Source organism: Emydura macquarii, unplaced genomic scaffold, assembly GCF_026122565.2.
Source record: "Emydura macquarii macquarii isolate MOO-44397 ecotype Brisbane River unplaced genomic scaffold, CSIRO-AGI_Emac_v2 contig_2422, whole genome shotgun sequence".
NCBI classification, from domain to species: domain Eukaryota; kingdom Metazoa; phylum Chordata; order Testudines; family Chelidae; genus Emydura; species Emydura macquarii.
In genome coordinates this window covers 30512264-30539995 of record NW_027132559.1, presented here as the reverse complement: position 1 = coordinate 30539995, position 27732 = coordinate 30512264, and the positions used below count along the sequence as shown (strand labels likewise).

The following is a 27732-nucleotide window of genomic DNA, read 5'->3' as shown; positions in this document are numbered from 1 at the left end:
CGATCCCCACTTGCAATATGCACCCAGTCACCCTGTGCTGGTCCCTTTCAAAACGAGCACCTCTCACCACAGCATTTCTGCCTCCTCCCACTTTCCTCCCCCCACCGCAAGCGACTTCTAAGGGCCTGTATTCATGCTGTCTCTACCCCTTTTGGCTCCCGACTCTCAGTCCCATGTTCCCCCACTTTAACGTTTCTTCAGACACGGTGTCATTCATTGCTTTCAGCCTGCAGCCTGGGATCCCTGCTACCATGCCAGCTAATACAGGGAATCTCAGTTTATCAAGGGTAGCTCTTCAAAAAGGTTTCATGGGCAAAGCTGCATGCCACAGTTAAGTGTACCTGAGGGGATGAGATTACCTAACAGTAGAGTTCCTCTAGGCAGCATCCGTGTCACAAACGCTCATGATTTTATCACATGTATCACAATATTTGTTGTTTTTTCTAATACCGACAGTTGCTGGAATCACATGAATGAGACTCTCAGCATTCACGTAACTGAAAACAGTTCATAGCCCTCACGGATGTGGAGAAAAGCTTGAAAATGTGACCTCTGAGGGCTCAATAAGCAGGAGGTAAACAAAAAGAATCCAAAAGTTAATTTAAGGAAAAAAAACCATGATTTTTAAGTCAATCTCCTTATGCGGGGCAGGGGGGAGGGGCTGGCAAACACTGAACACTGGGTTGGCAATACACCAGCAGAACATGAAGTCACACATATCTGATGATAAAGGTCGTGTAACAACGGCCACAACAACATTGCTAGGTTAAGAAATGAACTTGTCCAAGTAGGAGGAAATGCGGTTTGAGCTAAGTTAAGTCCGCACTACTCCCAGGAAGCAGTACGTGCAGAAAATGTCCAGCCTGCAATTTGCAGCTATTACTTCTGTGCATAAGGAATTAGTACTCAGTACCCGGCACATGGTGAGGAGGTGGGAGTGCAGATACTTACAGAACTAATGAAGGCCAGACCATTAGGAAGGATGTCAATATCCTCTGAACCGGTTTCTGCAAAGGAAGACAGAGAAGTGGTTCATTGAGAAATCTTTGTCCTCTCTCGCATAATTCCGACTTTCAGGAGATAACAAATGGCTACTGTTTTCAGCTACTGTGCTACTGGTACCATGTGTCTGAAGAATTAGCAGAAGCTATTAAAAACAACAACAGTGTACAAATTCTAAGTTAGTGCTCAAGTTCACCCTCTGCCTAGGATCAGGGCTTTTCAGGTAACTCAGACATGAAGCTTCCTCCACACACCACCAAATTTTGCTGTTTGGAAGGTTGACCTCCAGGTCCCCTTCTGTCCTAGCTACCTAGTCCCCTCTGAGCCTGAACCCCAGTCTACACTAGAAAAGTTATCCATTTCTGACAATGAGATCAGCAATGAGTGCAGGTAAACCAGCAATGAACATGATTGAACTGCAAGCGTAGACCATATATTTTAAGGCCAGAACCATCACAATCATCTAATCCCCAAACTGGATTTTTAGTCTTGGGTACTCTTAAGAATGGAGGGGCAACACTGAAATGAGAGTTTAACAAAAATTCAGTTATCCTCGCTGAAGGTGTTTCTCCAGTGTTTGAACTACATCTTACTGAAGATTACTCCCATTTATCTTTCATTGCAGAACTTCATTAGCAGGATTTTCCTTTTCACAAAGCCTATTCAAACACAGCATGACAGAATGCCAACGGACAGGAACAAACCACCAAAATCCCTCTAACACTCACATGGAGGGGAAACATGTTTTCAGTTAAACAGGGTGAACAAACAGTGGTGAATGCCACATTAGAGAACAGGTCTTCCTGCTACAGCCAACAAAAGCTACATAATACTCCATTTTTACTTCATCGCTAAGTCAATGTTTGCATTAATAATAGGGTTTCATAGGTCCATAAAGAGTCAATAAGACAGGGAAAATCTTTGAAAGGCGCACTAGAACTTCATGATGTTACCCAAGAGGTATAGAATATATGCACTTTTGAATAGAACTTGTTGATTGTTCAAATGATTTTTTTCCCTCTGCATACCTGACTGGCTCTAATTGCAAAGTGAGAGACAGAAGTTTTCAAATTGTATCTACTACAGAAGAGGCATTTTAGAATTTTTAGTCTTAATAAAGATTAAATAGTTAGGATGTCTGTAAGGCTCATATTTAAGTACATGCTACGAGTCTGTAAGGAAAAGCCCTGAATACCAGGAATGTCCCTATAAAATCGGGACATCTGGTCACCCTAAATAGAACATGGGCAATCTGGCTAAACAAGTCTCATGCTATGCCCTCTTTTTCCCCTGTAACATCAACCCTAGTGGGTAAGAGCCCTTGTCAGCTCTGCACAACCACAGGATCACGCTAACATAAAGACTGATTAAACTGGCTTTACACTACATCAGAGGTTCAGGACAAAGGAGCGGCACCAGCCCACAGAATCCAGTCCACTGTGTATATATTGCTTCACTCTCACTCACAGGATGCAGTTCACAATGTGTTCTATTCCTGTTACTGTTTCTGTCCTGCTCTTAACACTGTCACAGGCTCCTTACACAACAGGAGGCATAAAGAGGAAGGGGCGGGGAAAGGAAGAAACACAATTCTGTCAGGCAACTCCATGCTGCTCTGTGTGCGCGCATCAGGTGGTCCCTTATTTGTGCTGTGGTAGCACCTAGAAACCTCGACAAGGCATTTCCTACAGTTTCTCCATGAAGCTGTGGGCGTGTCTCTAGATAAGCAGCCTGGGCACTTGGATCTTCTGAATCAATATTTCGCTGTACCGTACTTCAGTGAAGCATCGCTTTGCCTTTTCCCTTTATGGGTTCTGGGCACAAACGGCACTCGTAGTTAGGGCAGTCTGGTGCCATTACACCTCAATCGCCATTGCTGCCTGCTGTTCACAAGTCATGGTTAGTATTATTAAGCAACTGTAACTATTCAGAAGAGTAATGATACATGCAGGACACCTTCCTTGCCAGGAAAAACCAAAAGACCCTAGAACTCCCACTCTGGTGCAGCGCCAACCACTGTTCAGTCCTCAGAGACCGACACTCATGAAAGAAGCAGACACCTGTACTCAGCCACACCAGCTCATTATCTTCTCTTCTCCCTGCAAACATGAAGGCCGTTCACCACATGCCATGCAGCTCTTTAGCTCAAGTGTAAGAAACTATGAGTGCTGTGTAGTCTAACTTGCACAGAATACAAGACAGACGAAGCTCCTCAAACAAATGAACACTTCTGGGTGGGGAGGGTGAAGTGAGGGGAAGGATGAGACACCTTCTCTCCATCATATGCTATACTGAAAAGGGTCTGGAGAGAGAGGTCATACGTACCTGTTTATAGTAACCCCATGCTTGGGCTGTGCCATGGAACACTAACATTTACTTTTGTTGCCTACTGCAGCAATAATATTTTCTCCTGTGTTGGTCTAAAGCAGTGTTTCTCAATGATTGGTTTGTGGACCGGTCCCTGAGATTGCCCTGACAATACGATATTAGTGTATCATGTGAGGTTTTAGGAGTGCCTGTAACACACTGGTGATTAATCTCACCGTAAAGGGTATGTATGAACACTATAGGAGGAATTATAAATAGTCACTGGCATTCTGTTTGAAAGTGTGTGGCTGACCAAAGGAAGGAATTGTTTCCAGCCCGTCTCCTATGTAATTAAGCGTGGTAGAAACAAAAGAATGGAAGCCCCATTTACGAACAGGGGGGATGGGAAGCCCACAGGAAGTGAAGAACAGCACGCACGCTGTATGAATGAAAGGGTGTATTTACCCCAGTTAAGTTAATAAGCTGTGATGTGGCTTGGTCTCTTTACAGAAGCAACAAACATTAGTTCTCTGAGCCATCCAGGAGAGAGCTGGGCACTTTAGGGCACACAGTTTTGGGGAAATACGGGCTGGGGAGTGTGTTGGAGTCACCTGTCTGGTTGTAACCAAGGCTGCTGGAAGCCAGAGTGGGGTTGGAGCCAGAGCTGCTGAACCAGGGCTGTTTAAGTACACATATGCTCAGGGTGTGACCCACATGGCATTGTGAGGCAGCCAGAGTTACAGGGCAAGTGGTGACACAACCTTTCATTGAACCCCGACCAAGCCATCACGGTCACGTCCTACAATGAGTACCCTAGAAATATTTACTACAAAAGGTGATTTTTTCCTTCTTCAAGTATGGAAGGAATTATTTTGTACTTCTATCACACTACACTATATAAAACTTCAAACTCACCTGCTTGAGGATATGAAATACAATTCCATCATGTTTCTGAGGGTAATGTACATAAGTTAGATAAAGCGTTAGGCAGTTCATGAGGAGAAACTCCAAAGATAATTATTTCCATGAATTCTGAATTAAGATCACATTATTATGAGACATTAATATGAATAGAGCTGGGTGAACAATTCACAAGTGATCACTTATTCAAATGTACTCTTTTGTGTTTGTGATGTACACAAACAGCTCATGCTTTTTACCAGTTTGTTCACTATTTGCAGTTGTTCAATGAATTGCTTAAACTAAGGCCTGGTTTACACTGGCCACAGATTTTGGCGGCAGTCGACGGGACATACGCAAGCTACACACAGTAACTTGCGTATCTCCCGTCTACTTCCCAACGTCTACTTATTGTGGCGTCTCCACTGTACTGCGCCGATGCCCTCCCATTGACATAGCGCTACGCTTCTTGCTGGGGTGGATTTACAGAGTTGACTTTCAGGTTTGATTGAGCAAGTCTTCACTGCCGCTCAGTTGAACCCGCAAAATCGATCCTGCACTGCTGGCAGTGCAGACATGGCCTAAGACTTGTTAGCTTATTGGTTATTGATGAACCATTAGTTACAAGTATTCGATATTCATGCTGAGCAATTGGTCAACTAACTTATAATACTGTTTCAACTCACTGATTGGTTGATATTCTTTAACAGAAGAAGTGAAATCAAGAAGAGAATTTGGGAATTTCCTGGAACTTCTTTCTGCAAACTTTTTTTTTTTTTTTTAAATTCACAAGAAAAAGTATTAATCAAGAAGAGGTCAAATAAAAGCAAAATGAATTGGTGAGTTCAATTATATAACAACTCCTGAATTTGCCCAGCTGTAAACACAAGTGACAGGTACCGATTCTTCCCCAGGATGTATATTTCTAACTTAAATTAAAATATCACCTTTGACTGAAGGTTGCAATTCAGCTGTGCAGCTATGCCAACCTGAAAGACATCTGTTATTTTCAGACAGTAATCCTTTTTCCCCTCCTCTGTCCCCACCACCAAGTTTAGTTTCTGACTTTTTTTTTTTTTTTTTTTTAAGTTGGCATTGGAAAGCAAAGTGAACAAAAGTCTAAAAATATAAAGTGGGAAACTCTGTGGAAAAACAAACAAAAGTGCACTAGATAGCAAAATCAAGCCTGCAATAACTTGAAAACTACTGTATCACTGGTACACAGGTTTTAACAATTACAATAGACTGGAACAGCTGCTCCATTCTCCCATGTACAAAATGGTAGTTTAAGATTACTTTATTTAGAGCCAATCCAGTCAATTAATCATATGCCCACTCAAGAGGCAAGACTGGCTTTGCCGATAAATACAGATTCCACAACATTTTATTGGGGGATTTAAAGAAAAAGGACTGGTACACAATGTAAATAAAATCTTTATGTAACTACAGTAGGCCAGATTGCAAATATGTGAGCAATCTTACACAACTAAGTCCAACAGAAACATGAGTGAGTAATTTTACTCAGATGGGCAGAAGTGTTTCAATTTCCCGGCTTACTTTATGAATTCAGTGGCAAAAAGCTATGTTAACAGAATTTAGGTGCTTGACGGTATGTCGTCTCCTTGCAGAATGCTGAGTTGAGCTAAGCACAAACTTCGGAACCCTAAGAAATGCACATTTATGGTTGCCCATGCAACCTTAACTCTGCCCTCTTTCAGCAATGCCCCAATATAATCCATTCACACAAACATCTTTACTCTGCCAACTCCACCATTGCTGAAATGGTACAAGCTCTTCAGTTCTTTTTACAGCCCATTCACTCTCACCCACTAACACTATTAAAGGACTAAAAGGAAAAGAAAATGGTTTGGTTGGCAGAGTAAAGATGTGCATGTTAACAGGGCCTATTGGGGCACTGCTGAAAGGGGGCAAAGATAAGACTGCATGCGCAACCTTAACTGCACGGGCAACCTTAACTGCACATTTCCTGCTTTTCTGAAGTGTGAATTTTGCTCAACTCAACAATCAGCAATGGGATGACACACCACCAAACCACCTCAGCTCTGTGCTAATGTAATTTTTTGCCAATGAATTTCCTAGGATTATTTTTAAACAGGAAAAGATACGTTGTTGGTAGGAGTTAGTAATCATTTAGGCAGCTTTCATGCCCTGCAATTTGCATACAGAGTCAGTCAGGATCCTCCTGCATCAGCTGGGGCTCCCATCAGCTCTGCTTCGGTACACCTCCCCAGCCATGTCCTGATCCATTTACTGCCTTATCCTACCAATCTGTACTCCTCCCAATTATTGCACCCAGCACCCCTCCAACCACAAGCAGGGAATGCATCTCTCTGCCTTTTCCACTCCCTAGTATACAAATGTTTCTATTGCCATTACTTTCCCCTCAATGCCCCGCCTATAACCCATCTCACATGCAGTGGCTGGAGGGAAGGATTACTATGTTACAGGTGGTGGTGTTTCTGGTCATGTTTCAGAATGGTTGGAGTGTGGAGTTTGTGGCAGGGCCAGCAAGAGAAATAACACACAGGGTTTCTGCTGGAAAACACTCACGGTTTTGTTTGAGAGAAAGATCCTCTGACACCTCTCCAATGGACCTCTCATCTCCGAGAAACAATGAGGGAAGGGGGTCAGAGCTTGTAACATTTCTATATCGTCAGTCCACATTTTCCGGTAAGCCGTGAACCCACCGATTTCCCAACTAATGTTCTTGTAGCGCTTATTAATAGCTTTTGTATGGTCACTGTAGCAATTATTCAGATGCTCAGCCAAATCAGAGAAAACTATCACAGCTTCTGGACACAACTCTCTCATGTTGTCCAAATCTGCTCTCATATATTACATGAGATGCACACTAGGAATAAGGCCCAGATCATTTCTGCCCCAGTGAATCACCACAACGTCCAGTAGATCACAACCTCATAAGTCACTGGTGGGCAAAAGACAATGCCAATACAGACCACCTCCCTCCACCCAAATTAGCCTGTAGTCAGCAATCTCCATATCATGATGTACTCATTGCTCTCCCACAAATTTCTGCAACCCCATGATCCAGGAATCACCTAGAATCAACATGCTGGCAACTCTGCGCAGTGTACAAATTTATTTTTCCTCCGTGGCCAAGGTACCTGCTCTGTCAGTTCCAAACCTCCATCCCATGCGGTTTTTGGAAACACCACATTAATCTGCTCAGAGATCTGGAAGCAGCCACTTGCTCCCCTTGTCCCCAGGGTTAATAAAATGCAGATTTTCTCAAACTTTCAATTCAAGTCTTGCCAACCACTCATTATCATTTCCCACCCCCAACACAGCCACAATTGTTTTTGTCATTTCGAGTTCTATTTTCCTGAACAGAATGAGCATTTTGCTAAAGCTTTTGTAAAAACCCATTTGCTTTTCCCAAATGGGAGCAAACAGACCAGTTTAAAGGGATCACTCAAGAATACCTTTTACCTGAAATATTATCAAGGGAAAATGAATATTTTGCCTCTTTCTCTAACAAATCTGGACTCAACTCAGAGAAGAATGAAATGGTTTTCAAATGTAAGTTCTACTGACCTACCGTCCCCACTATCTCACAGAAAAATTTCTACTTATGTTTATTCAACTATTATAAATTTTGAGTTCAGAAAGTCATTGATCCTTGCAACATACAGAAAGTGGGATTTGTAAAGTCAACAGTGTGACTCAGCTAGGGCAGAGGGAAGGCTGTAAATTCCAACTGATCAAAGCATTTCACAAAAAATACACAAGGGAGTTCAGCCATATAAAGATATTTATAAGTACAACCCCGTTAGAATTTTGTTTTAGCAGCCATTAGAAAGATCCTGTTAAACAAAACATAGACCTAATTTGTCCCTCCGACAACCTAGCATTCTTAAATCAGCAAATCCACTCATTAATGTTCTGAAATAGGGAGAAAACAAGTTAATGGCAACTTCAGCATTTAAAACAGCTAAACCTAGTCTGACCTGGCTGATTGCAACATGTGAAATGTTTGCACAAATAAAACAAGCCATCCTTAAGGTGCTGAGCACACTACCTCAAGTATGAAGGAGACATTTTAACCAAAGAATATGTAGTTATGTGGCTAACAACCAGGAGAATTTATAATTGCTCCTTTAGCTAAAGAATGAATTCTGTGTTTTCCTGGTGTACAACAGAAATATTAAATTAAGAGGACAAAATGACCACTTCATGTATACCAAGATATATAGGCATGCTAAGTTACACATAAATATTGCATTTTGTTTCTATAAAGAAAAGGAGGTGAAGAAATTTACTTTTTAGTTTTCTTCATAAATGGCTCAAATATTAAAATTAATTTGTATGGGACAGTGTTTAGGTCCGTACAAATAAACACACCAAAGAACAGCTTCAGTGTGTAATGTCCAGGCATGTCCTGTATAGGAAAAAGACATTGCCATTACCTTCTAACTTGGCTAGTCACAAGCATGGACATTCTGTCTTTCAAGGGTTATAGTTCACTTGCATATTCTGGTTAAATTATGCAATACATTGAACTTTGGGATACCATAATATGAGAACTGGCAGCATACTGCTATGTGTGTCTCACATACTAAACTCCTCTCCACTTTCTCCACATTCACTTTCACTGAACTCTGATCTTAAAACCACCAACTCCGCCCAGCATTTTGCCAACTTGCTTTTATCAACACTCTAGTTAACTATGTCCCTGTCGCTGTCTCTGAACGCCTTCACACTTGCAGAAGCTCCTATATGAAATATATTACCAGCAGATAGGCATCTGAAGGTGTGGCCCACAAGCATGGCCACACCTCATGGTGTGCATTTCAGATATGCAACAGAGCTTTAGTTGGCCTCTCAATCTTCACGGCACTGTGACAAAGGTTGTGAAAAGACAAACAACATTGACAATGTATTAATACTCCAGGAATAGTTAATACAGCCTCCCATCCCAGTACTAACTGAAACTTTCCTTCAATACTGAACATCTAGCTGTTCACAACAGAATTTTCTGTCTGCAGCCTCTCCTCTTTCCCACTGGAGTTCAGGGGATTTGCAATAGCAAAAGAGTATTTATAAGACACCATTATTTTTGCTGCCAGGGTCAGCTTTTTAAAAGCAAGCTTTAATAGCTGACTTCAAAACAAGACTCCCAATGCAAACGAAGTACTCAGTCCTGTCACATACATACCAATTCCTTTAATAAGGCGGCAATTGGGAAGTTCTACTGGTTCCAGCTCTCTGGAGGCATTACATTTACTTCTGCAAAAGGAAATAATACAGTTTAGTGGAATAGATCAAAGAGAGGTTTATGAACTGAAACAGCGCTAACTAATATATGCTGGGTAACAGATAACATATATATATATTAATAATTAACATATTATTAACAATATGTATTATCTGCACCCATATAGAAGTATGCATGAAGTACAAATACTGTAACAGTGATACAGCCTAAACTGATCTATATACCATAATCCATTTCACCTATGCTAAGAATCCCATAACATCTTGCACTTATTGAAGTAAGCATTTGGCACAAGCAGATAGGAAACTTGTCAAAATCAAGATACATTCATTCTATGTCTAAGTACAAGCTAGGGAAGCACCTTCACGGACCAGGATCTGGAATGCTAGTACCCAAAACAAAGATAAGGAAGGAACAGAACTAGAATGTAGGAAACTAGAAAAAACAGGTTGGATTTTGGGTTAGATTTTAGTGACATGTAAAGAGATGCGTAACTTGTAAAATCACATAAATAATATGCTGAAATGTGTAACTTGGGGAGCACACCTTCTATGTAAGGTGAATGTAACATCATGGCAGGAGACCGCTCTTTGGAGACTGGTATCATACAGAACCTTTTTCCTGTACCATATTAATAAACCTGACTGACTTGGTCTCTTGAATATATTTCATAATGAACCAAAGCATGGTCAAGCAATTGACTATACAATTTATCAACAACAGAATAATGCTCTAAGGTCCCTACTTACCTTTACTTTAGCTATACAACCAGTCATTTCTCAGTAAAATGCTAACGTTAAAATATCAAATAAGCCCCAGAGTGGTCTTCACATATTAAGCTTTATAACCAGCAATAATGTCAGTGCCAATCGTTCAAAAATTGTGAGTTGGACTTCAAAAGTCACCCACAAAATAGGAGAAATTATCAGAAATGATAATGATAATTCTGGAGCTTTTGTTAATCTTCTATTTTTGAGATTTTAGAGTGCGCTCACATCCTGTTTTCAAGCTTTTCTCTGCAATCATGATGGCTAGACACTTTCGTTAAAAGAAATAAGCTGAAATTTTCACATAAAACTCAGGAGCTGGGGCTTTAGAAAGTCCTTTGTTATTGCTGCATAAAATGGCAAGCTTCGGCAACACTGTTTAAACAAATATAACTTTACATCAGTTATTTTTACGCTTTTATGCTCAGAAGTTAAGCAACTTTAGCTAGCTGGGTTTCGTAAAGTTAAACTGATGCCTAAATTACAATACTCTGGATACCAGTAGCCCACCTAGGCCCACATACACGAAGTCAGTATTTTCCCCCAGAAGGGTCACCTTCTTTCCCCCCAGTGCAATGATTATTTTTGAGCTCCAGCAATTCCATCCTTCCCTATCACTCCTATTGTTTTCCTGTGCTGCAATATTTTTAGGGGCAGCACTCCCCGTTTGTGAATGACAGGAGGTGCTGTTCGTGGTACAGCACATTTGGTCTACACCTGTTTTGTTTCCTCCTGTGGTCTCTGCCCTCCACTTCCCAGCATCACCTTTTTGCTATTCTTACCCCTCCCCAAATACTTATAGCATCGGACACTGTGGGCTAGATGTCAATAGACTAGAGGCCAAGTGATGACAAGAAATAACATGGTATCTGCAAGTCAGACAGATTCAGCTCCCTGGTATGCCAGGGAGACTCCCATTTACAAGCAAAAAACTCCTGACTTAATAATGTTATCTCCTGCAACAGCAACAGCGTCTCTCCTGCTCAGCTCCAACCACTCCAATCCTTTCCTTGGGTGTCTGTTACTTTGGGCTGGGAGTGGGAAGTGGAGGGATAGATGTGCTCCACATTCTATCTGTTGGGCGTGCATTGTGCATGCAGCTAGTCCCCACCCCAGCAGCAGCCAGCAGACCTGTATATATATACACACACACACACTGGCCAATCAGGCTGTGTTTCACTCCTGCTCCGCTGCAGCAGGGGGATGTTGATGGCCTCCAAGGTGGTGCTCAGTGTGCTGTCGCCACCATGCACATCCAGCAGCCTCAGGGAGGTGAGTGCTATGTGCCCCCGTCCCACCACAAATCTCCCTGAAACTAATTTGAAAATGTTGGTCAGTAAGCTGCAGGTGGATATTAGTAATGAGCAAACCTCATCTCTCCCCCGCCCCCACCGCCACTGTAAGAAACAGACTGACACTGAATGAAGTGCACCCTACCAGGACTGGTGTGTTTGAAGGCATGGTCCACAAACCCCACATTCAAATGTGTCTTTGAGCAGGAACACAGTGTCAAATAAATGGACCAGAATGTTTCTTTTTAAAGTAAATTATTGCACTAACATTTCCGTCTCCTTCCACCTCCAATTAAAGCTGAGAATGTGTATGATCAAGAGTCAGGAAATTCAAGTGTCAAAGATCCCATAGTAATATCTGGCCACACTGCACTTCTGCATTAAGGCATATATTTAACTGCAGGGTCATTTCAAGACACTGGAAGACAGTCACGTAGTTGAGTTAACATTGTTGTGGAAGCCGTAACTTTTTAATCTCTTTATTTGCATCCATTTCCATTCTCAGGCTAATACTGCATTATTGTCAGTATGTGGATATGGTTTCTAGGTCAGAGGAGAAGGGTGGGAAAGATCAATTTCAAGTGGTCAGCTTAAGCGAAACTTAACACTGTTTTCAAAAAGCCCTGAATACAACTTTCATCTTCTCACTGCCCAAACTTGAGTTGTCCATAACACATGGCTTGATCAGCAAGATGTTCAGAGTTATCAGTGATCTAACATAGTGATCTTTTACATAAGTATTTTCCCCCCATGTACATTGAAAAGCAATTCAGGCAAAAAATGTTGGATTATAGGGCAAGAAGCCAGAGGAATCATCATTTAACACATGTATGTTCTTCGTTCCTTCTGTGCAGCTTCTCAGCAACTTCAGCATTCTTGCATTGCTCTCATCTTTCCTCTGCCCCACCCCCACCACTTCAGTCTCATTAACCCACAAAGACCAGGATATTTTGCAAAAAAAATGTAGCACGCTCTCAAAACAGTCAAGCCGCATGTTAATATTGCTTCTCTGATAGAGACAGAGAAATGCCCCAGATTAACCAGCCATTTGCAAGTTTTCTTAAGCAGAAGTTGTCATCGTGACTCAGTGGGTCACAGCTGAGGTCACCAGATTCAGGACAAACTGCTGAGAAATGGAGCAGGCCCACTCCTGACTAGTAGTTATTCTTCCATAAGATATACCAAGCCAGTAATAGAAGCAATAGAAGCCACCAGAAAGTAGTCTCAGATATCCCAGCCCTCGTTTCACCACCCAGACACTAGACTTTATGATGAGTGGTAATTTAAAACCAATTTCATCAAACAAAGGTGTGACGCTCGCTGAATTAGGGGGACCATTTATGATATTATTTAACATCAATATGTCAAAATTACAATAATTCATATGAGATATGCTATGTCAGGTACCGTTAGAAAGGTTATAATTTGCTAAGTATGATGATATTGTTTATGTGCATGTGTCGTATTTGTATTGGAAGTTATGGAAAAGTTTGATGTATCAGTATTTCAACTTGTGCTGTGTTTCTGGGCTGGATGGCTGCAGCACTAGCTGCTTGATGGCCCATTAAGGGAACTTAAAGGTACAATAAACCCAGAAAAAGAATCCAGGGGTGACACCCGATGAGTCACCAGGATTTACTCATGTGACCCTGGACTCCATCTTATTTCTGTAAATTTCCACAAGCACCCATGGCAAAGGCCAAGGGACATAAAAGGCAGCTGCACCACATCCATTTTCTCTTCAGTCCGTCAGTCTTCACCTACCTCTGGATCAACTCATCTACAACTAAAGCAGTGAATCAAAGGACTGAGACCCATCCCAGGTACTGGATGTACACCAGAGGGACCATACAAGCCTGCAAATGCCACAATTGTACTGGACACCTGATATATATGGACTTTCCAATCATTTGAATGCATGTGATTGCTTTATCCATTTAACATTTCTCTTAGAGTTGGTTTCTTTCCTTTTATAATAAACCTTTAGTTTTAGTTACTAAAGGATTAGCTGGAAGCGTGGTATTTAGGTGAGATCTAAGCTTGTATTGATCTGGTACTGTGGCTGACCCTTTGGGGTCAGGAGAACCTTTTCGGTAAAGAGCACAGAGTTTTAAATAACTTATCCCTATTCAGGACCTACTGGCTGATTGGGAGCCAGAGGCTGAAATGCAGTAAAGGAGGCTGTGTATATTTTGTTTTAGTTTCTTGATAACCAGTGTGGGGAATCAGAAGAACGGTCTGGCTGGTTGGGAAGTCTAACTTCTGTGTTATCCACTAGGGCTGGGAGAATCTGTTCTCCTTTTGCAGTCTGCCTGACCTTGGCATTTTCAGGTGGCTACCCTAGGCACAGATGCGTGACAAAAGGGTTCTTTCAATCCCAAGAGATCAGCCACATAAACAGGCCAACATATAACTCAGATCTTACCCAATTATGATGCTGCTGCCAATCCTTTAGTATCTAAAGGTTTATTCATAGGGAAAAAGAAAGAAAAGAGTTAAAATGGTCAAACAATCACATACATACAATTATTGCAAAGTTCTTGAATCAGGTCTGTAGCAGTGGTGGAATAAACTGCTAATTTGCAAAGTGTCTGGAAATTACCCAAACACCTGGGAGGTCATCAGTCCTTGTTCAGAGCTTCTTTGTTAGAAATTCAGTCCAAAGAAATGAAACCGCATACAAAGACAAAATGGAGATGATGAAGCTGCCTTTTACCATGTGGGTGGATGCCTTTAGCCTTAGCTTGTTGAATTTTACCGGCACAAGGAGGAGTCCAGGGTCACATGAGCAAGTCACATATCCTTGCATGCTTTATCCAGTCATGATAGCTGCCATTATCCATGTTCTGGCTGAAATGTTCACAGGGAGGCCCCTCAGGTGGGGACAGGTTTCTTCTATGGTCCATTGTGTGAGCTAAAACAATGAGAGTCCTGTAGCACTTTAAAGACTAACAACTTTAATTTCAGCAGGCATAAGCTTCCGTAGGCTGTAACCCACTTTGTCAGATGTAAGGAACAGAAATCAGATAGGAGGTATATATATACATCTAAGGGTAAGGAACAACAATGGGGAAGTTAGGTATAAGCAAAGTCCATTCAGTTAGAGTAGTTGAGGCCTATTCACAACCATTGATTAGGAGGAGAGAATGTGTGAATGGTGACAATTACTTCTTGTAATGAGAGAACCATTCCAAGTCCCTATTTAGACCCAGTTTGATTGTCAAGTTTGCAGATGAGTTCCAGCTCTGCAGTTTCTCTTTGAAGTCTGTTTTTGAAGTGTTTTTTGTAGAAGTATGGCAACTTTCAAGTCAGCTACAGAGTGTCCTGGGAGATTGAAGTGTTCTCCAACTGGTTTATGGATGTTACCCTTTTTTATGTCTGATTTGTGTCCATTTATTCTTTTTTGTAATGACAATCTGGTTTGGCCAATGTACATGGCAGAGGGGCATTGCTGGCATATATTACATTAGTGGATGTGCAGGTGAATGAACCCCTTATGGTGTGGCTGATGTGGTTAGGACCTGTGATGGTGTCACTAGAGTCAATGTGTGGGCAGAGCTGGCAACGGGGGTTTGTTGCAGGGGTATGTACCTGGGTTAGTGATCTTGTATGGTGTACGGTTGCTGATGAGTATTTGCTTCAGGTTGGGGGACTGTCTGTAAGCAAGGATAGGTCTGCCTCCCATAGCTTGAGCGAGTGAGGGATCATCTGCTAGGATAGGTTGTAGATCCTTAATGACGTGTTGGAGAGATTTTAGCAGGGGGCTGTAGGTGATGGCCAGTAGTGTTCTGTTGTTTTCTTTGTTGGGTCTGTCCTGTTGTAGGTGACTTCTGGGTACCCGTCTGGCTCTGTCAATTTGTTTCTTCACCTCTTCAGGTGGGTATTGTAGTTTTAAGAATGTTTTATAGAGCTCCTGTATGTGTTTGTCTCTGTCTGAGGGATCGGAGCAAATCCGGTTGTATCTTGGCTGCAGACAATGGATCGTGTAATGTGTCCAGGGTGGAAGCTGGAGGCATGAAGATATGTATTGTGGTCAGCTGGTTTTCGGTATAGGAAGGTATTAATGTGACCATCCTTTATTTGTATTGTAGTGTCCAGGAAGTGGATTTCTTGTGTGGACTGGTCCAGGCTGAGGTTGATGGTGGGGTGGAAATTATTGAAATCCCGGTGAAATTCTTCGAGGGACTCTTTCCCATGGGTCCAGGTGATGAAAATGTCATCAGTGTAGCATGGGTAAAGGAGAGGTGCTTGGGGACAAGTATTGAGGAAGCGTTGTTCTAGGTCAGTCATAAAAATGTTGCACACTGTGGGGCCATGCGGGTGCCCATAGCTGTGCCACTGACTTGAAGGTATAGATTGCCTCCAAGTCTGAAGTAGTTGTGGGTCAGGACTCTCGTTGTTTTTGCTGTATACAGACTAACATGGCTACCCCTCTGGAACTTTTCACCATGTGTGAGCTAAGTGTCCTTAAATGGGCCATTAACTTGTATAGTCCATTCACAATGGGCTGTCTGGCTTCACTGTGTGGCGTTACTCAGGAATGCAGTATATATACATAGGATGCCAGTACCTGGTCAATATCTATAACTTCAGCTACAAAAAGCTATATTTCAGATACATGATATATGCATATAAACAGGATAATCATACTTAGCAAATCGTAACTTTTCTATTGACACCGTGACAACTCTGCATAAGGTTTGTTGCAATGGTATAACAGTGGTAGCAACAATGTTATACATGGTTATACTTCAATCATACACCATCACAGAAGTACAATGTGAAAACAGATTGCAGTGTATTATTGTACAGCATACAGCTCCCAGTACCCAGCTATATACATAGCCCAAGTCTACACTACAAAGTTTTGCTGGTAACACTCGCCTTATTTCAGCACGTCCGAGAGTCCTGCTGCTAAAACCCTGATTCTCTGTCAGCCAAATTAAACCACCTCCCCAAATGGCATAAGCCCTCTATTGGCACAGTTCCAATGTCTTTGTGGACATTTACCAGTAGAAACAGTCCTTCAGCAATAGTCCCAAAATGACCTGCTGAGAATGACCGCTCTGGTCATAATTCTAAATTCAGTTGCTCAGGGGTCTCAGTGTCCAGAAGCTGGACCCCCTCTAAAATACCCACTGTGTTCTTCCTACTAGCTCACCTGGGTAAACATGTAGCTCCATGTAAAGCTACAGGTAAACTCTGAGCTGCTGCCTTGTCTAGAAAAGAAAGTTTGGATTTCCTTGGACCACGCGGAGAGGTGCAGTGCAAGCCCAGCTGCAAAACAACCACAGGAATAGAAAGGTCTCTTCAGTCATTGCAGAGGGGATGCAGAAATTGGCGTACAAAGGTGATGAGCAGCAATGCCAGGCTATGGGGAAGTGAGGCCAACAGAAAATCTGGGGCTACCCCCTCATACTTGCTGCTGGTATGCGGTGATGGCAGGGACCTCACCACCGATCTGTAACAGCGGACACCTAACGAGGCCAGAGGAAGGAACCCCAGCAATGACAAGAGTGTTGAGCAGGAGGATGCGAAGGATACAGACCCGTCAGAGAGCCAGGAGCTCTTCAAGAGACAGATGGACCCAACCTAGACACAGAACCCAGTGAGGAAGAGGAAGGGAGATCAGGTAGCTATATTAAAGCACAAATCTCTCTCTCTTTCTTTACTTTCTTCATGGGCCCCAAAATCACCTCCCCACCCTTTCAAGATGGCAACCAAACATGCACAGTCAGAGAAAAAAGGAACTGCCTTTTGAAGTAGCCAGTTTATTTTAAAAATCTTGTGCCGGCAATAAAATAAGAAACTATCACAGCCATTTAGTAGCCAGCAGCTTTTGGCAGCAAGATGGAAATTCTACAGCCATAAATCCATTAAATGCAAACCTAAACAAACATGTTCTGAAAGCGACATCTGAGCATTAGAAAATGTCAGAATCCTTTGCAAGCAAGCCAGTATTTAGTCAAGCAAACGTCATGATTTGTATATACACATTGCAAATGGCAGTGCTCTGGTTTCCCAGTCCGAGAGCCTTCGTCAAAATGTGCACTTGGATTCCAGGGCAGGAAGTGGTAGAGATGCTGCTGGTGGCTCAGGGGGGTTGACTTTGCTTTGGCTTGCGGAGCTGGGCAGTAGCAACAACCCTTCTCCTTTTGTGGGGGTTTTGGATGACCCGGGCATGAATTTCCCTTTTGTCCTCAGGCACAATCTCGCTGAGTATTTTCAAGCAGATACTCTTTGCTCCTTTCCTGGCCATTTCTAGGAAGGGTCATCTTGTTCCTTCTGTGAACCAACACTACCACCACACAGCAGTATATGGACCAGGAAGACTTCAAGCTTCACTGAGCAGCTGCCTTCCCTGGGGGGCTGTGTCACCCTCAGGAGCGATATCAGCTATAATCACCACTGCCTGTAAATAAGGTTAGCAATATTTACTGCACTATCCCTATACATATTGCCCGGGACACCCAACAGTCGCCCCCGTGTTCTTTCCCAACCTGAGGCTTTGAAGAGCACCCTTATGCACTCACTCTGTTAGCAACCACTGAGCAGTCCTGAACCAAGCCTGATCCTCTGCATATTTTTATGAAAATCTTTATGTGAAAAAAATGTAGGGAGTTTTGAGATGTCTCTTTTCCTTCCCGCTAGGGCCTGGTCTACACTGCCAGCAGCTGTCAATGGGAGATACATAAGCTACATATTGTAGCTTGCATATCTCCTGTTGATTTACTTATGAATCTTTACCGCAGCATCTCCGCATCTCCACTGCTCTGATGGGAAATGCCCTCCGGTCCACGCAGTGTTACTCTTTTCGGGGGGGGATTTACTGCATCGGCCAGAAGGCACTTCTGGGATTGATTGAGCAGGTCTCCACTGCCTGCTCAATCAATCCCGCTGCATCGATCTGTGCAGCTCTGACAGTGTAGACATACTCTAACCCTTTAAATCTAACAATGTCTGTCTTGTTATTTATCAGTGACCTTGACTGGGCATCCTTGAGAGGCGCAGCCTCCACCTCTGCTGACCCTGACCAGGAGGGAAAAAAAGAAACTGACGAAGGAGGACAGGTTTTCTGAGCTTCTCCTTTGCTCAGAGCCCTGTGCACGAGAGACTAGGGATTCGAGGAAATCCTTGGATTCCCTCTGTGCTGGAAGAAGGACCTAGGGGTGCATTGAGTAGAAGGACCAAGAGGTGCATCAAGAAGTGCATGAAGACACGCAGCTCTGCGCAGAAACGCAGATGCTACAAAACATTATGGTGCAAGATGCCCTAAGACTTCCACCCCAGCAGCCATTACAATGTATGGACACTTCTTTGTTTCTGGGACTATCCGCCCCCTGCACCATGAAGGCACCAGCATAGCCTACAGCAATATCTATCCCAATCGCTCAATGCCAGTGACACCTGAGCCCTGCTATGACTATACAGATACTAATCTGTGATTCATGCAGGAGCCACCAGCACCTTGCACTTTGCTTTCAAGTTATTTTAAATGTTTAAGAAGTTCTTCTGTTTATTACTGCTCAGTAAAATTGAGTTGTGTGGAAGTCATGCTTTATTTACTGTTTCTTACCAAGCAAAACATGTGACTGCCCAAGTCAGCACCCCTACTTCCAAACTCAGAACAGGTGTTTACAAATCATTTAACATTCATTCATAAGCCTAATGTGACAGATGTGGCAATATCCTGGGGAGGGAGGGGGCGCACTTATTTAATTAAGTTTAAGTGTTTTTTGGAATGTGTTGTATTAAATGCAAAGGTTATGTATTATTATGGACTGTGATTGTATGTAATCTCTCTAGGGGGGAGATGGGAAATGAACTCTGGGAAATGTTAGGAACTTTAAAAGTTCTGTACTGAACAATGGGCCAGACAAGAATGGACTTTTGGGACAAACAGCATCAAGTGTTTGCCTGGGGAATCTCTAGGGAGGTGAATGCAAATTCCCCAACTCTGGTTACGCAAAATCCCAGCCTTCTGAAGCTATGCTCTGAGGAGAGGACCATTCTCTGCTGATTAGCTGTTCCTGGACTCTCAAGATCAAAGGCCCCAATGTTGGCCCAATCCTGTTTTCATGAAATACATGAAAGAACAGAGCCACAAACACTCCCCCCACTCCTACCAAGAGGCACTTCAGCCTGACACATTGTAACTTGAATCAAAAGTTAAAACCTCAACTGACTCTTATTGTTCTACCCTTTTAAATGTTCACTTCAGCTTTTTTAAAATATCCATTTACTGCATAATAATTCAAGTCTGTCTTTACTTTCTATAATTCTATTTTTTTAAAGATTGTTTGTAAAACCACTCCACTGACCATTTATCTGTTAATTTTACCCACTTTCAATATATTTGTAAAAACCCTATCGTGAAATGTAATATACCTACCTAATTGTGAAAGACACTGGCAAAAATGAAATAATGTTTGCTTAAAAAAATATGTGAATTGTTCAGCTAGGAGTTGGTACTGAGTGATTGAAGTGTGAATGGCTGAGCAATTGAGGTGGATGTAGACAGGGAGAGTGATTGAACAATTGGTCTGAGAAAGGGATGTCGAAACAGACAAAGAAAACACCAGCCTCACCTAAAACATTTGAGGGAGGAAGAAAGGAGCAAAGATAACAACTTTTACCTCTCAACTGGCCGAAGAGGAGCCCACCCTGATAACTTTGGAGTCAGCCCACTTCAAAGAACAAAATCTGATCAGGCTTGCAACAATGTGGGTGATTAAGGATCACAACAAATGCAGATGCAGCATGACAGAGCAAAAACCCATAGACTTACATGGAGTCTTTTCCTTATAAAATGGGACAGAAAGATGAAGGCTGAGGTTCGGGTCTACATCACCACACCAGCCAGGAGCACCGGTGCACATCAGCAGAACCTTGCTCCTCACCCTCGTGCTACAGTCACCTGGCCAGTGACTACCACGAGCACCAAGAGGCTGGTAACTATGACATCTGTGAGACCCCTATGTATGTTTGTCTGTCTCCCGGTCTGTGTATGCCTATCAGTGTGTGTGAGTGTGAATGAAAGTATCAACTGAAACATGTGTCAACGAAGTATATTTTATTAACAAGAATCTCTGTAATTGTAGTATTGATACAATGTTGATACTGTTTGCCTAGTATTTACATTATTGATACTATTTCACTAAGTAAGGAACAATATTGATGTTATTACAGTGATTTTTTTTATTGATACTATTTACCAAATTTCTGTATTCACAATAAAGGTGGCTTGTTCCCTTATCCTCTGAAAAAGATCCTGTGATATTTGGTATTTGAATAACACCAAGCTACATAAGAGAAAGACAAACTTATTTGTGGATGTGCTAGTTCTGAGCTGAGGCAGTTATGAAATACTAGCCACAGAAAAACTCCTTAGTGGGGTTTGAAGAACTGACTCCTACCAGAGCCCTCTTTGGAGTTGGAGGTGATCTCTCAAGATTATTAGCATGTGTGTATGTTCTTCTATTCTTTTTAATAAGTTTTTTCCATAATGTATTCAACTTAAGAATAAATATGCATGGTTAGAGAGGGCTGTGTGGTAACTCATAACTGCTAGCAATTACACTGTTTATAGCTTCTGGAGAGAAAGCAAAGCACAGACACCGGCCTTTCAGATAGCCTGGCTTACTGGGAATATCAAAGTGTAGGCAGAGAACTGCCTGGAAAAGCCTGGTTAGGAAAGTGAGAGACGTGAGTCTCTACCCAAAAGGGGTGATGGCTGAGGAGCTGGGAGCCTAGAGTGGTTGCCCTTGGCAGACCCTGGAGGGGAAATACAGAGGCAGTTGCCTGGAACTGTCACACCTAATCACAAGGCATCTCCAGCGTCCTTTCAATCTACAAAACACACATTCCACACTCATCCTGTACCTGCTCAGGTGGGAGCTGAATCTTTCCTTGCTGACGGAAAGGGCTTCATCAGCCAAGGATACAAAGGGTAGGTGAGGTTCCCCAAGAATCACTGTTGGAATTTCAACTCTGCCAATGTGTACGCACCAGTCTGAGAAAAGTGTTCCTGATTGCAGCTTTCCAAGAAGTCCTGTATTTCTGAAGATGTGAGCATCATGCACCTTCCCTGATCAGACAATGTTAATGTCAGTGAAATGTCCCCCGTGATCCACCAATGCTTGCATAAACATGGAAAAGTACCCCTTTCTGTTTACGTATTCAGAAACAAACTGGCGGGTGGTGCAGAATCAGGATGTATGTCCATATACTGCCCTTCCCCCCAGCTTAGGAAGCCAATTCCTCTATTTCCTGCACATTGCCCAGAGTCACAATCCTGTGTGGCAGGATATGTTTAATGGACTTGCACATCTGGATAACAACTGACCCCCTACCACTCCTCACCATAGATTTTCCAACACCAGACTGATTGACCACTGACTAATAACAGCCCAGGGTTACAAGATTCCAGAGCACAATCATCTTTCATGTCTCCACTGCCCATGCAGCTGAGATGCATCGCAGAGCTGGAGGGCTGGGGCAACCACGGCACACACCTCCAGGAACGTGGCCTTCCACATCCAAAGGTTCTGTGGCCATTGCTCATCACCCCAGATTTGCATCATTATCCGATCCCACCACTTGGTGCTCATTTCATGGGTACAGAAGTGCTTCTCTACTGTTTGTAAGTGGTCAGTGAATGCCTGCAGCAACTGGTGACTGTCATTCTCTGTCCCCTTCACCCATGCCTCTGTCTTTCTCATTTTTGCTGCTGTAGGAGTAGTAGAGGTAGTTGCTGAAGTTCCACAAATACAGAAGAATCACGCATGCTATCTCTAAAACAATGGGAATGCCGCTGATCTGTTCAGCTTCTCCTGACAGACAGCACAGATATTGAAAAGCAATGAGAAGAACCAGGGGGATTTAAAATCTGTGTGAAAAGAGAAGATTATGGGATGGAACAAAGGGAATTGTGGGAACTTGACCCTATGCTGACATAATTCCGAGAGTGCTGGTGTCCCACAATCCACTGCAAAAACATCCCACAAAGCACTGTGCTCAACCAGTAGTTCTCAACCTTTCCAGACTACCGTGTCCCTTTCAGGAGGCTGATTTTCTTGCGTGCCCCAAGTTTCACCTTACTTAAAAACTATTAGCTAACAAAATCGGACATAAAAATAACAAAAATGGACATAAAAATACAAAAAAGTATCACAGCACACACTATTATGGAAAAATTGCTTACTTTCTCATTTTTACCATATAATTATAAAATAAATCGTGATCCCCCAGATTGAGAAATTCTGATATACTACATAGAGCAGTATACCCAAGTCACTGTCTGTATGAAATTTTAGTTTGTACTGACTTAGCTAGCGTAGCCTTGTGGGACTTTTTGCAGTGCATTCTGGGATACCAGCACTGTCAGGGAATTTTGGCAGCTTGGGGTCAAGTCCCCACAATTCCCTTTATAGCGTGGTGTAAAACTAGGCAAATATCTAGATGAGTTGATGTACATCCAGAAAGACTTCTGCGTACCCTTGGTGGAGAACCACTGTGCTAGATGGTGTGTGGTGGATGCCTGCCCTTGCTGCATGGTGGGTTTTGCTGTGGGTTTCACAGTGAGGATGCATGGCATCAGCAAAAGCAGGCAAACGTGCACCTGTTCTAATGACATTGTAACGTCAACTGTGTATGCCAGAAAAAATGCTGGCAAAACTTTAGTGTTGACACAGACTGAAATTATGTTAAATGTATTTTTAAAAAAAGACAAACATCAATAGGACCCTTTTCAGTGTCATATCATCAGACCAAATGTGCCAAAACTCAAAGGATTAATGTGAACAGCAGCAAATCTATACAAAATTTCTGAATTTTCATTTTCTTTTGGAGTGGGAGGAGGTATGGAGAGAGTTAGGGGGAAGGGGGAAAATCTCACTTTCCCATCTCCCTCCTTCCAATATGTATTAGTGGAAACTGGACACAAAAGTCTCAACTCTTATCTGAAGTTGTACATTTCCAGTCACCAGTACTGCTGTATCTGCAAGATTGTAATGTAGCAGGCTTATAATGCAGCACACACACACCAGAAAAACACAAGTCATAAAAAAGTTAAAATTAAACAGAATATTCACAAAGTGCTTTAAGTTTTATCTATTCCTAGCATATAATTTTATTTTACCAGTTTTCAATATTATTTTCATCCTCTTTGTTCAGTTTTTGACAGAGGCCTGCTAGTTGCTACGCTCTGAAACAGCGCACCCAAAAAATGAACTGGGAATGCTAGAACTTTACCAAGATCCCTATATTGGGAGACATAATAGTAGCAGTTTCTTGTTGCCAATAAATTTCCCAGTTAGTACTCAGAATAGTGGCAGCATTAGCATTGAGTAGAATTTAGCCCAAAATGCAACACTTCTCTTAATAAGCTGGTATTGCACTTTACTCTGAACAAAAGTAAGTAGTAAAAAGTTTCTTTGTAATTAGCTATAATGTCAGATCTAAAATTTAAATCCTTTATACGTTGTTACTTTGATGTCTTGCAAACGTTTTTACATTACTCAGTATCGCAAGGGTAATGTCTCCACTGTCATGTAACAAAGTAGTTCCACATTCGCTTTTCTAGCCTACAGCTAGTAAAGTTACATGGTTATGTTTTTAAGAAAAAACTATTTCTGTAATATTGAACTGAGTAGCCTTTGCTATATGTACTCTCTACTTCTAGGGTCTTATTGATTCTGTTTACTATTCATCTCATTACTCATAACAACTCCACAGAACGTTGAAACTGACATATTCCCTTATATTGGCTCCAGCGATTACACAAACTGGTTTGTTAGTCACAAGTTCTGGATTAAAACAAATAAAGGTATTTATTTTTGCAATCTAAACTGCAGTTATTTTGCAAAACAGCTTTTTTTTAAAGGAGTGATTGGTGAAATTGTGTTTACTACCATCCTGAGTCATTATGCCCTCAGTTGGAGGAGGAACAGGCAAGTAAACCACCCTAAGGTTCACAAACCCCAATTAGCTCTCCAGTTAGCAAAGGATTTGGCATTCCCAGCTACTAACTCATCCTACTGTAAATCTGATTTATCTGGGGCAAATATTTTTGAAATTTGTTTCAAGCCTGGTTTAGAATGAACAATGCAAAAGCAAACAAAGCAAGTACTCCGATTTCATCTGGAGAATAACGGGGTAGTTTATATTAACCCCTCCTTTCCTCCGAGGAATTCAATTGCATTTTTGTACGTGCAGGCTTCTGCTAAAGCTGCAGGCTAGACAACGAGACGAGCTGCAACCCCACTAAGACGCTGCCATTCTGAAGACTGGGGAGACAAGCACTGTTTTTTTCAAAACAGGACTGTAATCTCAGCTGCTCAGCGATCCAGGGTCTATAAAACCAGGCTCTTCGATCTGCCGCCGCTCGCTCCTGCCAGCTCTGCACTCAGCCGGTGCGGGGAGGAATGCGCAATCGAGTTTCCTCTCCATAGCACGGCTGCCCTGCATGCCGTGGGCAGAATGCCAAGAACGCTGGGCAATAAGGGGGGCGGGGAGGGGGTCGCACGCGTCAGGACGCGCGAGATCAAAGCGCTCCCTCCGGACCGGAGTGACTTCGAATTCAATTCCCCACCTGTGGCCGTACTACTGGAAGTAATAAAGAAACGCTGTGCCACTGAAATACAGATCGCTACTAAAACACCCACACACACACACGCGGCAAGAGCAGCACGATCCCGAGGGAAAGCCACGGCATCTCCCTGGGGGTCTCACACGAGCTCGGGACTTTCCAGCCACTCCGTGGGACAAAGGCGCCCCGGCTCTGCCAGGCCCGCTCCCCGAGGCGCGGCTGAACCTAAGCTAGGGAGCCAGGCTCGCTTACCGGAACTCCATTAGCCTCTCCACCAAGAAGGCTGCAAGGATCCCGACCAGGGCGAGCCCCAGCAGTTTCCCCATGGCTCGGCGCTGCAGCCTGCTCTGCCCGCCACGCGACGCGAAGCACGGCAAGCGCGGCGCCCCAGCCCAGCAGGGGAAGCTGTCCCCGCCCCCCTGGAGTTGACCAATGCGGGGCAGCAGCGGACCCTCGAGCTCCGCCTCTGGCGGCTGGTTGGCCCCGCCCAGCTGCTGGAGCGGTGCCCCAGGACCGCTCTTAGGGGTGGAGCAGCTCCGCCTCCCGCCCCTGGCTCGCACCGCCTCTCTCTTGTCTAAGGTTGAGCTCCCTTGCCGGATCCAGGCTCAGAAATAGCCCTGGGCCAGAGAGACACAGCGCAGCACTAACTCCCCGAGCAGCCAAGGGAGGGAATGGGCCACGTCTGGCTCGGGTCTAGGAGATACCAAGGAGCCTGGGCGAGATTCACAAAGGAACTTCAGGCACATCTACACTACAGAATGAAGCTGTCCTGAGTTACCTCGACCTATGGCCATTGCCGTGATTACATTGCTTTTCCACGGCCACACCACGCTCCTGGTGTCGGCGGCGGGCGTCCTCGGCGGGCGCGCTTGTACCGATTAACTGTCCTGTGGGGCACTGCAGGAAGGCTTCTGAAAGGCAGCAGCAGGTGATGTAAGCACCGCTGTGTCTACACTGATGCTGTGTCGACCTAAATATACTGACCTAAGCGCCAGGCCTTTTGCCCAGGTGGAGTTATTAAGTCAGTGAAGTGGGCGAATTACAACAGTGGGAGCTACATTTTAGTGTAGACGCTTGCTGAGTTAGGGCGATGTAGGATGCCTTATGTCAGCCTAACTCTGTAGTGTAGACCGGGCTTAGGCAGACACCCTGTGTGAGGCACCAGGCCACACGTATCACAGGCACTTAGGGAACTTCTACTGCAAAAATTTAGGCTCTGAGGAAGTTTAGGTACCTCCAAGGTTTGGTGGCATCTGAGTGGGAGATTAGTGAATCCCTGATTCTGGGATTTAGGCACCTAAAGTGGCAGTTACATGTCTAAGTCTTTTGGGACTCTTAGCCCCATGTCTCCAGTTATGAGAAATGGCCAAAGATTCCCCATTAAAAAGCAATAAGGGAAAACTGCATATCTCCAAGGGAAACAGGCACAACCAGCATTGCTAACCTGCAACTATTCAAAAAACATCAGTCAGGCCTCCCTAAAATCATGAGATTTTAAAATAAATGTTGGAGTTTTTTTCTTTTTGGTTTCTGAGCTTTTTAGGTTTACTCCATGTTTACCAGCTTTTCTCTGACACCATGGGGTCTAGAAATAGAAGCTGAGATTCTCATGCAATCTCTTCAAGCCCCAGATGCTGAAATGGAAGAAACCCCACCAAATATCACAAGATCTGGCAACACTGTCAGACGGCTGCTAGAAAGCAGACGCATTCCCTTCTATCTCTTCTATGTCCCACTTAGCATATGTATGGGACTCACAAATGTGTATTTTTGGTTCTGTGACCCGTTCATGCCTAGGGTAGCCACCTGAAAATGCCAAGGACAGGGCAGGCTGTAAAAGGAGAGCAGATTCTCCCAGCACTGGTGGGTGACACTGAAGTCAGACTTCCCAACCAGCCATAAACAGTGCTTCTGATTCCCCACACTGGTTACTAAGAAGCCAGTATACAAATACACACAGCCCCCTTTACTGCATTTCAGTCTCTGGCTCCCAATCAGCCACTAGGTCCAGTAAAGAGACCAGTTATTTAAACTCTATGCTCTTTACCAAAAATGTTTCTCCTGATCCCAAAGGGTCAGCCACAGTACCAGATCAATATAAGTTTAGATCTTACCCAAAGTACCACGCTGCCAGCCAATCCTTTAGTAAATAAAACTAAAGGTTTATTATAAAAGAAACAAACTATAAGAGAAATGTTAAAAGAGTAAATCAATCAGATACATACAAATGATTTGAAAGTCCATATATATCAGGTTTCTAGAAGAATTGTGGAGTTTGCAGGCTTGTATAGTCCCTCTGGTGTACATCCAGTATCTGGATGGGTCTCAGTCCTTTGTTTCACAGCTTCAGTTCAGTTGTAGATGAGTTGATTCAGAGGTAGACTGACGACTAAAGACTAGTGACTGAAGACAAAATGGATCCCGGGCAGCTGCCTTTTATGTCCTTTGGTCTGTGCCATGCTGCTTGTGGAATTTTGCAGGAACCAAAATGGAATTCAGAGTCACATGAGTAAGTCCTGGTGACTCATTAGGTATATCCCTGGCTTCTCCTCCTGGGCCCCTTGTATCTGTGAATTTCTTAATGGGCCATTAAGCAGGCTAGTGCTGCAGCCATCCTGT

The 27732-nt window shown here is 43.2% G+C and overlaps 1 protein-coding gene across 1 annotated transcript in view; it reads right to left on the bottom strand.

Annotated features, from left to right (window-relative positions):
- Window positions 1-25518, bottom strand: part of LOC137162396 (serum paraoxonase/arylesterase 2-like) — a 37410-nt gene extending 11892 nt beyond the window's left edge. The window contains exons 1-3 of the mRNA XM_067562169.1: window positions 25366-25518; window positions 9407-9477; window positions 952-1007 (exon numbers count right to left, since the gene is read on the bottom strand). Of these exons, the coding sequence (XP_067418270.1) occupies window positions 952-1007; window positions 9407-9477; window positions 25366-25439 (201 nt within the window). The 5' untranslated portion in view covers window positions 25440-25518. The remainder of the gene's footprint in view (window positions 1-951; window positions 1008-9406; window positions 9478-25365) is intronic.
- Between the last annotated feature and the right edge of the window lie 2214 nt (window positions 25519-27732).